This window comes from Cebus imitator, unplaced genomic scaffold (assembly GCF_001604975.1).
Source record: "Cebus imitator isolate Cc_AM_T3 unplaced genomic scaffold, Cebus_imitator-1.0 Scaffold296, whole genome shotgun sequence".
Taxonomy (NCBI): domain Eukaryota; kingdom Metazoa; phylum Chordata; class Mammalia; order Primates; family Cebidae; genus Cebus; species Cebus imitator.
In genome coordinates, this window is record NW_016107611.1 from 554,386 (window position 1) to 570,620 (window position 16,235).

At 40.6% G+C, this 16,235-nt stretch overlaps 1 protein-coding gene across 4 annotated transcripts in view; it reads right to left on the minus strand.

Moving 5' to 3' along the window:
- Positions 1-8,431: 8,431 nt before the first annotated feature.
- Positions 8,432-16,235, minus strand: part of ZNF45 (zinc finger protein 45) — a 16,075-nt gene continuing 8,271 nt past the window's right edge. For all 4 annotated transcript variants that reach the window (XM_037729189.1, XM_017502390.2, XM_017502389.2 and 1 more), the window contains 2 exons: positions 15,692-15,784; positions 8,432-11,008 (listed from right to left, as the gene is read on the minus strand). In XM_037729189.1, the coding sequence (XP_037585117.1) occupies positions 9,189-11,008; positions 15,692-15,728 (1,857 nt within the window). In that variant the 5' untranslated portion in view covers positions 15,729-15,784 and the 3' untranslated portion in view covers positions 8,432-9,188. The remainder of the gene's footprint in view (positions 11,009-15,691; positions 15,785-16,235) is intronic.

Sequence of the window (16,235 nt, forward strand, 5' to 3'; positions counted from 1 at the left end):
CACCCTCCCCCTGCTCAGGCTTGAAATTCTGAAACTCCAGGCATGACACGCCCTGCGCCTTCTGGTCTTCAGCGCCTCCCACTCTCACCGCCGGTTCCATTCCGGCCAGCGACTGTGGAAGCCTCCGCTGATTTCTTTTTTTTGGACACAGTCTACTCATCACGTAGGGCCTTAGCCGCACGGACACCAGAAAAGGACCTAGAGCTCGAAGGTGACCCAAGCGCGGTGACTTCTGGGAAATGTAGTCCATCCGGAATAACCGTGTCCACGGCGCCCGCGGGTTTGTAGCCTATGCTCAGAGTGCGCATGCGCAAGAGCTGCGTCTTATACGCACCGTTCGTTCACTTACTCTATGAAGGGCTGTGATTTCACGGCGTCCTGCGTGTTTAGAGGAGGCTAGTGGAATTTTGAGTCTCGACTGGAGAAGGCAGAGCACAGGCATTCGTACCTCAAAGCCTCAAACCTGCGTGTGAGAGAAGGTAGCGAGTTCCAGAGTCTGGTCGGCGGTTGGTACTCTAGGTGCGAACTCTGTGGGGCGGGGACTTCTGTTTTTCACGCTCCTAGGTAGCGCCAGCGCCAGGGGCACAGCAGGCGTTAAGTGTGCATTGGTTTTAGAGAAAGAATGCCTGTGCGTTGTGTGTTTTCACTCTGTGACATTGTGGGAGTCATTGTGTGTGACCACGGATGGGGTTGTAGTCCTGATTATGGTTTGTTTCTACGTGTGTTACTTTCGACGTGAAGTGGTTTGTGTTTCAGATTTTGAGATTATGTAAAATTTTTAAGCCCTCTGCCTTCACTCCAACTCCCACTCTGAAATTCCCATGCTCAGTTGGCATTCTCTCACTTAAAATACGAATCTGGCAGATTCGTCCAAGGTGTATGCTGCTAGGGCCTACTTATTCATTAGGCAGAATGGGCAAGATACTAAAGGGCCCACAGAAATGTTTCTTTTCAAAATAACAAGAAAAATTGATTATTATTATTTTTTTTTTCTTTTAGCTGGTGTCTTGCTCTGTCTCCAGGCTGGAGCACAGTAGCACAGTCTTGGCTCACTGCAACCTCCACCTCCCGGGTTCAAGAGATTCTTTTGCCTCAGCCTCCCGAGTAGCTGGGACTACAGGCGTGTGCCAAACGCCCAGCTAATTTTTGTATTTTTAGTAGAAACGGAGTTTCACCATGTGGGCCAGGATGGTCTCGATCTCTTGACCTTGTGATCCGCCCGCCTCGGCCTCCCAAAGTGCTGGGATTACAGGCGTGAGCCACCGCGCCCGGCGAAAAATGGATTTTAAGGTCAAAAAAACTTAATATCTTAGTCTACTGACGAGTATTTAAACTGATAACAATCATTTTGGAAAACTATTTGGCAAGATCTATTGAATTTGAATATATGCATTTTTATAACCTAGCAGTTCCATTCTTACCTTTAACCCAAAGTGTGTATACATATTCATCAAAATACATGAACAGGGATGTCTCTGGCATTGTCATTTTGATTGGAATTGCATTCAATATATGAGTACTTCTCAGGAAAACTGGTAAACATTGAGAAAAGGATGGGTGTGGTGGCTCATGCCTGTAATCCCAGCACTTTGGGAGGCTGGGAAGGGTGGATCACTTGAGGCCAGGAGTTCAAGACCAGCCTGGCCAACATGGCAAAAACCCATCTACTAAAAATACAAAAATTAGTTGGGTGTGGGGGTGCCCACCTGTAGTCCCAGCTTACTCAGGAGGCTGAGGCAGGAGATTTGCTTGAACCCAGGAGGTGGGAGGTGGAGGTTGCAGTGAGCCTAGATCATGCCACTGCACTCCACCCTGAGTGATAGTGTAACATTCTATCTCAAAAAAAAAAAAAAAAAATTGAGAAGGGACTTCCAGGAAGATATAATAGATGTACTTTTTAAATTCACCCAGCTAAGTGCAATCAAAACCCTGGGCATTAGTTATTAAAAAAAAAAAAAGAGAGAGAGAAACAAGACTGCGTGATAGAGAAAAGGTAGACTGGTGCTGAGTTGCCTTGGTTTTCTTTATGCCTCCTTTGTGCCAGACTTAAAGCCAAAGAAGCTAGCAGTCCCAGTACACCAATGGGCACAGACAAAAAAGTCCCAGCAAAAGCCTGCTCTCTTTAGCCAAAAGACAAGGAGGAGGGCCGCATAGCAAGACAGAAAACTTTTAGACAATTACTGCTGTGCTCTAGTCAAATACCACAAGAGAAAACTTCAGGACTATCCCCAGCATGCCAGCAGAGACCCATGCTTCCACTCTTGCCAGGACAGTCAGGACTTTCCTCCCCACCCCTTAACCCAGTGCAAATAGTAGAAGGTGCTTGGAGTGCAGTAATAAGGCACTCCATTGCCCCCAAATTAGAAAGGTATCAGTGGAGGTCTAGTGGGAAACCAGAACTCCCACCCCTGCCACTAGTAATGAGGAACCCCTGTGGGTATCAATGGAGGCTGAGTGGGAAATCTGGATTTCTGTCACCACCTAATAATGAGGCAGCACCCACTTCCCCTACCACAGTGATGTCAGAGGAGACCAGCTAATATAAACTGAATTGTGCACTCTACTCCCCAAGTTCATATGTTGAAGTCCTAACTCTCAGTACCTCAACATGTGGATTGTATTTGGAGATAAGGTCTTTAAAGAGGTAATTAAGGTTAAATGAGGTCTTTGGTGTGGGCCCTAATCCAGTATGACTGGTGTCCTTAGAAAAGAGTAGATCAGGACACAGATACTCAAAGGGTGTGTGAAGGTAGCATGTGAGGATACCAGAAGAGCATGGCCATCTACAAGCCAAAAAGAGAGACCTAAGAAGAAACATACTGCTGACACCTGGATATCAGACTTCTACCCTTCAGAACTGTAAGGAAATTAATTTGTGTTGTTTAAGCTGCCCAAGCAGTGGCACTTTGTTAGGTATGATCCAGAGCCCTAACTCATAAAACCAAAGATGTTCAGTTCTAACGGAAAATCACTTATTACATCAAGAACCAGGAAGATCTCAAACTGAATGAAAAAGACTCAATAGATGCCTACACTAAGATGATAGAAATATTAGAACTATTTGACAAGAATTTTAAAGCATCCATCTTAAAAATGCTTCAGATAATAATTACAAACATGCTTGAAACAAATAAAAATACAGAATGTTTCAGCAAAGGAATCAAAGATATAAAGAAACACCAAAGGGAATTTTGAGACCTGAGAAATTCAGTAACCAGTTAAAAACTCATTGGATATACTTAGCAGCATAATGGAGAGAACAGAGGAAAGAATCAGGAAACTGGAAGACAGAACAGTAGAAATGACCCAGAATGAACAACGGACTGGATAAAAGACCAAAAACACAAAAATGTGTAAATCTATACAGAAATTGACATAACAATTATAGTCAAACATAGTAACACTCTGCTGACAATAATTGACAGAATAGCTAAAAAATCAATAAGGACAGAGAAGACTTGAACAATATTATCAACCAATTAGATTTTATTGACATAACATTCTGCCAAACAACAGCGAAATGCCTAATTTTTCCAAGTACATACAGATCATGTGTCAAGATAGGCCATAACCTGGACCATGCAACAAATCTCAAAAGCTTTATAAGGATTCAAGTTATATAGAATATGTTCTCTATTCCACATTAGAATTAGATTAGGAATCAATACCAATACTTTTTTTTTTTTAACAAAAAGCAGGAACTAAATAATTTTTTGTTGTTGTTGTTGTTGAGATGGAGTCTTGCTTTGTTGCCCAGGCTGGAGTGCATGGAGTGCAATGACATGCTCTCGGCTCATAGCAACCTCCACCTCCTGGGTTCAAGCAATTCTCCTGTCTTAGCCTGTCGGGTAGCTGGGATTACAGGTGTGTGCCACCACACCTGGCTAATTTTGTATTTTGTAAGTAGAGACAGGGTTTCACCATGTTGGTCAGGCTGGTCTTGATCCCCTGACCTCATGATACACCTGCCTCAGCCTCTGAAAATGCTGGGATTACAGGCATGAGCCACCGGGCCCAGCAAATAACTTTTTTTTTTTTTTTTTTTTGAGACAGTCTCATTCTGTCACCCAGCCTAGAGGGCAGTGGCGCAATCTCAGCTCACTGCAACCTCCACCTCCCAAGTTCAAGCAATTCTGCCTCAGCCTCCCAAGTAGCTGAGACTACAGGTGTAAGACACCATACCTTGCTAATTTTTGTATTTTTTAGTAGAGACGGGGTTTTGCCATGTTCACCAGGCTAGTCTCCAACTCCTGATCTCAAGCAATCTGTCCACCTGGGCCTTCCAGAGTGCTGGGATTACAGGTGTGAGCCACCACACCCACCCAGCATTTCACAGTCTACAGGTCAAATAAAATTTAAAAAATAAACAAAAACATATCAAAATGTATAGGATGTAGATAAAATAAGACTTCAAGGAAAATGTATAGCATTAAATGCCTATATCAAAAGAGAAGAGTGTCTCAGTGACTGATATGATTTGGGTTTCAGATGCTCTTCTTTTTCTTGTTTCTTAAGATAAACACTGTATTAGTCCATCAGTGACTGATATCGTTTGGATCTGTGTTCCCACCAAATCTCATCTCGAATTGCAATCCCCAGTGTTGGAGGTAGGGCCTGGTGGGAGGTAAATAGATCATGGGTATGGAGTTCTCATGAATGGTTCAGCATTGGTATTGTATAGTGAGTGAATTCGCAGATCTGGTTGTTTACAAGGGCATGGCGCTTCCTCCCTCGATCTCTTCCTCCTGCTCCAGCCATGTGACTTCTGCCATAAGTAAAAGCTCCTTGAGACCTCCCCACAAGCAGAAGCCACTATGCTTCCTGTATAGCCTGCAGCACTGTAAGCCAACCAAACCTCTTTTCTTTATAAATTACTCAATCTCAGGGATTTCTTTATAGCAGTGTGAGAAAAGACTAATACAGTGACCTAAGCTTTTACCTTAAGAAACAAACAAAAAAAGAACATCTGAAACCTAAAGTAGGCAAAAGAAAGGAAATAAAAAAGATACAGAAATCCATGAAATATGCACACCTGTTCATGATTTAAAAAACACATTCAACAAATTAGAAATGGAAGGGAACTTCTCCAACACAATAAAGCACATCTATAAAAAACCCACAGCTAATATCATACTTAATGGTAAAAGATCTGATTTCTAAGATCAGAGACAAAACAAAGATGTGCACTCTCACCACTTTTTGTTTTTTGAGATGGGAGTCTTGCTCTGTTGCCTAGGCTGGAGTACAGTGGCATGATCTCGGCTCACTGCACACTGCAAGCTCTGCCTTCAAGGTATTCCCCTGCCTCAGCCTCCTGAGTAGCTGGAATTACAGGCTCCTACGACCACACCCTGCTAATTTTTTGTATTTTTAGTAGAGATGGAGTTTCACCATGTTGGCCAGGCTGGTCTTGAACTCCTGACCTGAGGTGATCTGCTCACCTCAGCTTTCTAAAGTGCTGGGACTACAGGCATGAGGCACCATGCCTGGCCAACTCTCACCACTTCTATTTGATACATGCTGGAGGTTCTAGCCAGGGCAGCTAGGCAAAGAAATGAAATAAGAGGTATCCATATGGAAATGAAGAAGGAAAATGAAGAAGTAAAACTATATTTGCAGTTATGATTTTATACACATAAATTCCTAAAGAAATCACAAAAAACTAATAAGACTAGTAAATGAGTTCAGCAAAGTTACAGGAAGATCAATATGCAAAAACAGTTCTGTTCTTGTACACTATCAAAGAATAATCAAAAAATGAAAGAAGAAAAACAATTCCATTTACAATAGAATTTAAAGGAAGAAAATACTTAGGAACAAAGTTAACAAACTAAGAAAAAAGTTTGTACACTGAAAACTATAAAACATCATTGAAAAAAAATTAAAGAAGACCTAAATAAAAGGAAAGACATCTGTAGTTCATGGAAGAGAAAATTTAATATTGTTAAGATGGCAATACCTCCCAAACTGATCTATGGATTCAATGCAATCCTCATCAGTATCCTAGCTGGCTCCCCTGCCCCAGGAAATTGACCAGCTGATCCTAAATTCATATGGAAATGCAAGGGACCAAAAATAACCAAAACAACTTTAGAAAAGAACAGTTGAAGGACTCACATTTCCCAATTTCTAAAGTTACTAGAAAACTACAGTATGGTACTGGCATAAAGGTAGACATATAAATCAGTGGAATAGAATTCAAAGTCCACAAATAAGTCCTGATATTTATTGCCAGTTCATTTTCAACAAGGGTGCTAAGACCATTTAGTAAGGGAAAGAATAGTCTTCTTAACAAATGATGGTGTTATATGTAAATTTTCAGTGCCACAAAAGTAGTACTCAAATAGAAATTTAATTTTCTCAGCAAGGCAACTTTACTTTCTGCAGAAGGGGTGCCCCCGTTAGCCATCTTGCCACAAGAGGACACTGAACAAAGGAGGCAGGGCCATTTATATCTCTTTGGTGAGATCATAGGAGACAAAAGTCAACATAAAACAATCTATTGTATTCCCATATATTAAAAAAGAACAATTGGAAATTGAAATTTGAAAAATAGTAGTATTTAATTTAGAACCCCAAAAAAGGAATACTTAGGTATAAATCTAATAAAGTATGTGCAAGTTCTGTATGTTAAAACTACAAATTACTCATGAAAGAAATATGAGAGTCTTAAACAAATAGGTTGATACTATGTGTATGATTTAGAACATTCTCAGTATTGCTAAAATGTCAATTGTCCCCAAACTCATCTATATGTTCATTGTACTCTCAATAAAAATCCAAGCAAATTATTTTTACAGATGGCAAAGCTGATTCTAGAAATTATGGCAAGGCAAACAAATTTGATAGCCAAAATAAAATAATGGAGTTGGAAGACTCACACTATCTGGTTTTAAGACATTATATGCAGATACAAAAGTCAAGATGTGCAATATTTGGCAAAATGATAGACATATACATCAATGAAACTGCACTGAGGCCAGAAAAAGACCCATACACATATGGTTAATGGATTCACAAAGGTGCCATGTCAATATTGAAAGAATAGTTAATTGGATTCTCATATGCAAATAATGGACCTTCCTTATATAAAGATTAATTCACATCTTATATAAAGACTAACTTAGGCCAGGCGCGGTGGCTCACGCCTGTAATCCCAGCACTTTGGGAGGCCGAGGCGGGTGGATCACGAGGTCAAGAGATCGAGACCATCCTGGTCAACACGGTGAAACCCTGTCTCTACTAAAAATACAAAAAATTAGCTGGGCATGGTGGTGCGTGCCTGTAATCCCAGCTACTCAGGAGGCTGAGGCAGGAGAATTGCCTGAACCCAGGAGACGGAGGTTGTGGTGAGCCGAGATCGCGCCATTGCACTCCAGCCTGGGTAACAAAAGTGAAACTCCGTCTCAAAAAAAAAAAAAAAGAAAAAAAAGACATATGGATAGCAAACAAGCAATAAAGATGCTCAGTGGTCATTAGGGAAATATAAATTAAAACCAAAATGAAATCCCCCTATAAACTTTTGAAATCCTAATAACAAAATAAAAAACAAACCAAACCCTGACATACGAATTATTGAAGTTAAGGAACTGGACTTTCATACACTGGTGGTGGGAATGTAAAATAGTAGTTATTTTAGAAAAGTTCACCAGTTTTTCATAGATAAATATACTGTTACAATAAAATCCAGCAATTCCACTCCTATTTACTAAGACAAAAGAAAATGTGGATACACAAAACTATATGCAAATGTTGACAGCTTTCTTCATAATTACTAAAACCTGAAAACCCAAATATCCCACCAGTGATAAATGGATAAACTGTGGAACATTCATATGATAGACTACTACTCAGCAATAAAAATAAATGACTTCTGTGCTGATATATGCAACAAGACAGATGAGTCTCAGAAGCATTAAGTGAAAAGTACCAGACTCCAAAGGAAACATACTCTAAGACTCCATTTATATGACATTCTGGAAAGGATAAACTATACAGACAGAAAATGAGTCAGTGGTTGACAAAGGCTGGTGATGGGGAGAGGGGATGACTAAACAGAACAAGCAAGTTTTAGGGCAGGGGGTGCTAGAACTGTTAAATGTCTTAATTGTGATGGTGTTCACATGACAGCACTTGCCAAAATGCATAATGATACACTAGAGTCAGTTTCACTTTATATTAATTATTCCTTAATTTTAAAAAAAGTTAGCTTGTATGATTTTCATAGATGCCTTTTATCTCATTGAAGAATTTTTTCATCATGAATGGATGCTGAATTTTGTCAAATGTTTTCTCTGAATCTACTGAGATGATCATACATGTGATCATAAGAATTCACATATGAGTACATACTAAATCCATATGAAGCTCAGGAACAGACCTAATTAATTTATAATTTAGAAATCATAATACTTGGCACTGGAGGTGGGACTGACTGGAAATGGGCACAAGAAAACTTTTTGGTTTAATAAGAGATATCGTATACATTGATCTTGGTGATGATTACATTTATCAAAATTCAGGAAGACATAAACTTGAGATTTGTGCATGTAACTGCATGCAGATTACACCTCAATAAAGTACTGTTAACATTACAAAACTTCTAATTGCTAGCCCCAAAAACTGATTTCTGTACCCATTAACAAGCTGCAACCTTCAGTTTGATACTCATCCATGAGACCTGCAAAAATGGGAAAATCAGGCCATGTGACTAACATATGTCCTCCAAGCCTTGCAGAATTCTTCTGAGTACAATTTTAAGAGAATTTTTTAAGAGATAAATAATAAAAATGTCAAATATGCCTGAATTTCAAATATGATAGTAATTTCAAATATTACTGAAAAATTAGTGTTTAGGCACTGAAAAGGCAGAGTAGATTTGGCAGTCAACAAAGGCTCTACCCTCTTGGAGCTTATATTCTACTGGAACAGAGTTCAGCATTTCCATCTTAGTACTTCTGGTTCACTCCAGATCAGACTCATCCTTCCTAATTCTCTTGTTTGCATGTATCAGCTAATGGTCAGTGTTCTGAATGCAGTCTGTATATCTCCACTCTTGTGAAGCTTCTCTGCTGTGGTGTCTCCCAGTCATTTGGCTGAACTATTGACTCTATAAAACAAATGTTTTGTCTATGATAGCTCTGATAATTAAAACATTTCAGCACCCATCTAAGATAGTAAAACATATTTTATTGAGTTTCTTTCCTGTGTGAATCCTCTGATGAAGGAAAGTCCTTGTCACCTTCATCATCAGCATGGACTCGCTGATGAATGATAAGACTTGAGCTCCAACTGAAGTCCTTCCCACACTCCTCACATTTGTATGGTTTTTCTCCAGTGTGAACTCTTTGATGGGCTTGAAGGTATGAGCTCCAGCTGAAGACTTTCCCGCATTCCTCACATTTGTATGGTCTCTCTCCTGTGTGGACCCTCTGGTGGGCTTGAAGGTAGGATCTCTGCCTGAAGCGCTTACCACACACATCACATCGGTATGGTTTTTCTCCTGTGTGGACTCCACGATGTGCCAGAAAATTTGAGGCCCGACAGAAGCCCTTTCCACACTCCTCACATTGATAGGGTTTCTCTCCTGTGTGGCATCTCTGATGGGCTTGAAGCTGTGAACCTACACTGAAGCCCTTCCCACACTCCACACACTGATACGGTTTCTCTCCAGTGTGGACTCTCTGATGCACCTGAAGGCTGGAGAACTGACTGAAGGCCTTACCACACTTCTCACATTTATAGGGTTTCTCTCCTGTGTGGATTCTACAGTGTACATTAAGATCTGAGCTCCGACTGAAGCCCTTCCCACATGTACCGCATTTGTAGGGTTTCTCTCCAGTGTGGCCTCTTTGATGGGCCAGAAGATTTGAGGCCTGGCTGAAGCCCTTGCCACACTCTTCACATTTATAGGGTTTTTCCCCAGTATGGACTCTAAAATGAATGTTGAAATCTGAGCTACGACTGAAGCCCTTACCACATGCATCACACTGATATGGTTTCTCTCCAGTATGGCCTCTTTGATGGTCCAGAAGATTTGAGACCCGGCAGAAGCCTTTCCCACACTCCTCACATTTGTATGGTTTCTCTCCAGTGTGGCTTATCTGATGGGCCTGAAGGTGTGAACCCACACTGAAACCTTTCCCACACTCCTCACATTTATAGGGTTTCTCTCCTGTGTGGATTCTACAATGAATGTTAAGGTGTGAGCTGTAACTAAAGCTCTTGCCACACACATTGCATTTGTATGGCTTCTCACCAGTGTGGATTCGCTGATGAGCCTGCAGTCGTGAACGCCAACTGAAGCTCTTCCCACACTCTTCACACTTATACGGTTTCTTTCCAGTGTGAACTTTCAGATGAACTTGAAGATATGATCTCTGACTGAAGCTCACCCCACAGTCCTCACATTTATAGGGTTTCTCTCCTGTATGAACTATCAGAGGAGCTTGACAATGTGAGCTTTTCCTAACATTCCTCCCACATTCTTCATATTTGTATGGATTCTCTCCAGTGGCAACTCTCTGATGATGGTGAAGATGTGACCTGTGACTGAAACTCATATAAGTCACATCATCTATGTATGATTTTGCTCCACTGTGGACTCTCTGATGGGCTTGAAGACTTGAAAACCGACGGAAGGCATTATCACATTTTTCACATTTGTAGGGCTTCTCTCCTGCATAAGCCCTTTGGTTAATTTGAAAATGGGGGCTCCAGTTGAAACTTTTCACACAGTGTTCCCCTTTGTAGGGTTTTTCACCAGTGTGGACTCTGTGGTGAACTTGAAGATGGGAACTCTGATTACTGAACCCTTCACCTTTATAGTGCAAATCATCTCGTTTTTCCAACTGACAGCCTGTTCTTTGAATATTTACCACAGAATCTTGACACTTGGTTAATTCTCTTGTAATCTGTTGCCAGATCTGGGAGCAGAAAAGCTCTTCATGAGGCAGGTACCTTAATCCTACCTCTTGAAGAGTCTCCATCTCTTTTAGATGCTTGCCTCCTAAAAGGATAAAAAAAAAATTTGGAGATGGTGCATGTAAATAATGTTTTGTTCCAAGATACCAAGTTTATAAACTCGGGCCCACAGCCTACGGCTTCATTCAACCAGGAGAAGGTTCCATGTTTCTTTATCATCAAGTACATGTACCAAGAAACCAAGAGGGAGTCACCAGGTTCTCATTCACTACACATTAATAAGACCTGCTTAGAATCATACTAAATTTCTATGTGAGCTACCAGGTAGAAATGTGGTGGTTGCAGAACAGGAAACATATTTCCTAAGAAATCTTTACCAAGAAATTGAACCTTACTAAAAACCTCTTTTTTTTTTTTTTTTTTTTTTTTGAGATGGAATCTTGCTCTGTCTCCCAGGCTAGAGTGCAGTGGCATGATCTCAGCTCACTGCAATCTCTGCCCGGGTTCAGTTGATTCTTTTGCCTCAGCCTCCTGAGTAGCTGAGATTACAGGTGCCCGCCACTGCACCTGGCTAATTTTTGTATTTTTAGTAGAGACAGCGTTTCACTATCTTGGCCAGGCTAATCTCAAACTCCTGACCTTGTAGTCTACCCACCTCAGCCTCCCAAAGTACTACAGGTGTGAGCCACCACACCTGGCCAAAAGCCTCATTTTTTGCTATAGCAGATGTCTAATTATTGAATAGCTTCCACAAAACTTGCCTACTGCATAGACATCTGAACAAAGTGGCCCTGTTCAAAATGTCTAGTAAAATTCCTCCATATAAATTATCAAAACTTTTGCCTGGGATTATTTCATTGGAAGTTTACTCTAAGGTTAGGAGATTTTGAGGCACTGTGCTAGTTAGAAAGACACACATTTGGCATAAAGTATCTTATCACCTAAGTTGGGGTCCCAACTTCTTGGCCATGAACGAGAACTAGTACCAGTCCATGGTCTCTTAGGAACTGGGCTGCACAGCAGGAGGTTAGCAGTAGGCAAGTGAGCATTACCACCTGAGCTCTGCCTCCTACCAGATCAGTGGTGGCATTAGATTCTTATAGGAGCACAAATCCTATTGTGAATTGCACATGCAAGGGATCTGGATTGCGTGCTCCTGTGAGAATCTAACTGAGGCCTGAAGATCTAAGGTAAAACAGTTTCATTTCGAAACCATCCCCCCGACCCTAGTCTATGGAAAAACTGTCTTTGAACAAATCAATCCCTGGTGCCAAAAAGATTGGGAATTGCTGACCTATATACCTAAAGTTTGAGTGTAAACAGATAGTGGTCCTTTATCGCTTGCTAGGAAATATCCTCCATGAGAACGCCTGGGAGAAGAGGTTTATGATAACAACATTCATTATTCTAAAACCTGATAGCAATTAAAGTTTCTATAACCACCAGGGGGGTAAAAGTGAAAAATTAGAAGCTACTCTTTTACAACAGAGTAAGAATTTGCAGGGAAAAAATAAGTAAGGCAATAGTACAGATCTCAAAGTCAACACTGAACATAACTAAGTTATGTTCTCCTTGGAATGCTGTTCCCCCAATTTGCTATATAGCTTGCTACTCACTTATTTCTCAGCCCTCTCTTCAAACAAGACCTTATCAGTGAGGCCTCTTTTTGTTTTTTTTTTTGAGACAGGGTCTCACTCTCACCCAGGCTGGAGTGCACAGGCATGAACATGGCTTGCTGAAGCCTCAACCTCCTCGCTCAAGTGATTCTCCTGCCTTAGTGCAAAAAGGCAGGACTGTAGTCCAAAAAGCTTGGACTACAGAGGCACACCACCATACCTGGCTAATTTTTGTATTTTTTGTAGAGATGGGGTTTTACCGTCTTGCTTAGGCTGGTCTCAAGCTCCTGAGCTTAAGCTATCCACTTGCCTCAGGCTCCCAAAGTATTGGGATTACAGGTGTGAGACCCCACGCTCAGCCCAGTGAGGCCTCTTTACCACTCAATATCAAATAGTAAATTATCCCCATCTACCTTACACCCCTGGCAGTTTCCATTCACCTGTTTTGACAAAGCACATATTACCCTCTGACCAATGATATATGCCCCTTACCATTTTTTATGTCTCTGTTGAATGGATATTGCCATCCATGAAGACAAGAATTTTATATCATTCACCTCTTCATCACCCAAGAGCTCTGCATGACACGCAGTGTTCAACAGATGTGTTGAATAAATAAATTCCCATTTGTCTTCTCTGGGAGACTTTGAACCAAATTACAAAAGTGAAAGAACTTTTTCAAGTAAACAATGCATAATAGGAAAGGGACTAGAAAGAGCAATTCTTTTGGGCAGTTAAAGATTTCACCAGATGCAGGGGTAAGCTAAGTGAATGGTGCTGATGAGAAAATCAATGATGGTAAGAATTACTTGGGAGAAAAAAAAAATCAAAAGGCAGAAAAGTGGCTAGGGGATCTAGGGATTGATTGCTTCTGAAATTTTTGTTCTCTCTCTGTCTGTTTGAAATTTTTCCTTTTTCAAGTAGGAGTCAATATTTAGGGCCTCAGGAACAATGCTGTCTCTGAAAGCAGACTATAAAAATGGATGGATGTAAATAAATTTTTCTATATGGATCACACCATTGTTTTTCAAAGTGAAGGCTAGGACTATTAGTGAGTCTGAAATAAATTCAGTAGCTTGTGACAAGCATTAACAGAATAGAAAAATATTAGAGGTGTTTTGTAAACAGTAAATATATTTCTCCGCATAAATTCTTGTTTAAGGCCACACACACACACATATACTCATATGTGGATGTTTGTATTGTTCATGATATAAAAAATATTTCTTTTTGTAACTCATACTCAAAAGTTTGAAAGGTTCTAGCCTAAATGATTAAGAAAGGTATTAATTTCTTTTTTTTTTTCTTTTTTTTTTTTTTTTTTGAGACGGAGTTTCGCTCTTGTTACCCAGGCTGGAGTGCAATGGCGCAATCTAGGCTCACCGCAACCTCCGCCTCCTGGGTTCAGGCAATTCTCCTGCCTCAGCCTCCTGAGTAGCTGGGAGTACAGGCACGCGCCACCATGCCCAGCTAATTTTTTGTAGTTTTTTAGTAGAGACGGGGTTTCACCATGTTGACCAGGATGGTCTCGATCTCTCGACCTCGTGATCCACCCGGCTCGGCCTCCCAAAGTGCTGGGATTACAGGCTTGAGCCACCGCGCCTGGCTAGGTATTAATTTCTTAATCAAGCAAATTATTCAAATAGAAAGTTATGTGGTAATAATGGAAACTTGGAAAACAGATAAATGTGTTTCCTTTAAGTTCAAGCCGACATAGTTTTGTCATGTCTGTATGTATTTTGCAAGTTTTCACTTTTATTTTTATTTCTTTATTTATTTTGAGATGGAGTTTCATTCTTGATGCCCAGGCTGGAGTGCAATGGCACACTCTAGGCTCACTGCAACCTCCGCCTCCTGGGTTCAAGCGATTCTCCTGCTTCAGCCTCCCAAGTAGCTGGGATTACAGGCGCCCATCACCATGCCCAGCTAATTTTTGTATTTTTAGTAGAGACAGGGGTTCACCATATTGGCCAGCCTGTTCTGGAACTCCTGGTCTCAGGTGATCCACCAGCCTCAGCCTCCCAAAGTGCTGGAATTACAGGTATGAGCTACCATGCCTGTCCACAAGTTTTCATTTTTAAATATGACTTTTTTGGGGGGTCTTCCTGAGAATGTGTCAATTTGAAGAGGGCAATTTCCCTATTCTGCCCAGGTTATAATATTTCTGATTGAAAATGATGTTAGGCCCTTATTACAATGAAGAGAAAACTAAAATCTACCTTCTTTAACATATGTTTATTTAATGGTTATCTTCTATAACATTTACTTGCTTATGGCTAATTTTATAAAAAACAAAGGCATTGCCAGACATAACATATTTGAAAAGGGATGACTAAAATAATAAGTAATGTTCTTTTATGTACTCTCTTTGGAAGAGGTAAATGGTTGCCACAAAGAAAATCTTTAAAGGGAAACACTTAAAAGCTATTCTCTAAACATTATTTTTTCTTCTGTAAAGTATTTTTCTTTTACAGGGGACCTGCCTTAAAAGTGGCTTTAAAAATCTTTATTCTAAAAAGTAGTTATTCACCAAGTGAGCAAGATTCACTATTAATGGCTACAGGAAAGCCACAAGGGGGAAATTATATTCAGTTTGATTACAACTAAAGTAAGCTTTCAATTAGATGTGGCTGCTGTGGGCTCAATGTGTGTGCCCCCCTTGTTTGTATGCTGAAATCCTAATTCCTAAGACATTAGGAAGATAATTAGGTCCTGAGGGAAGATTTTTCACAGATAGGATTAGTGCCCTTAGAAAAGAGGCCTGAGAGAGATTTCTTGCCCCTTCCAGGTAAGGACACAGCAAGAAGGCACTGTCTTTGGATCAGGAAGCGGGCCCTCAGCAGACAATGATTCTGTTACTGCTGTGAACTTGGACTTCCCAGCCTCCAGAACTGTCAGAAATAAATTTATGTTGTTTATAAGTCCCCCAGTCCATAGTATTTTGTTTTAGCATCTTGAACAAACTAAGTGAGTTAATGGATACAGATCTACATATATCCAAAAGTACCTAACAAAATAGAATTAGATTAGCTATTCATCAGGGGAAAAAAAACTGTTCTAGGCTATGCCTTCGTCACATATTTTTGTTTACCAACCTTGGACTATCTCCAAGACTAACAGAAAAAAGTCCAGCAGCCCCAGCTCCTCCTCACCTGAGGAGTTACCTCTCTGGGTTGCTGTCTTCATCATCCACAGTTTTTCTTCTCTCCCTGACTGGGGTAGACCATCTGGTATGGACTGATGCACTGTGAAAAGGCAAGGACATAGTTTTATAATTAATACATCAGAGGCCAAAATTACTAAAAATTCTTGTCCTCATTTCATCATCTTTAGTACATCAAAATTAGTGTTTTCCACACTTCTAATTATGACCCATTGGAGGAAGCATATTTCATGCAAAGACCCAAGATACACAGATGTGAGTATAAATTACTGGAAAAAATGTGTTTTTCATCATGCCCTCTCCATTGTCTCTCACAGTCTTCTTGGCAACAAGACATAGTTTTTGCTGCAATGTGCAGTTATTGCCAAGTGCTCTGACATTTTCTACCCCATTTTATTTCTTTTTTTTTTTTGGAGACGGAGTTTCGCTCGTTACCCAGGCTGGAGTGCAATGGCGCGATCTCGGCTCACCGCAACCTCCGCCTCCTGGGTTCAGGCAATTCTCCTGCCTCAGCCTCCTGAGTAGCTGGGACT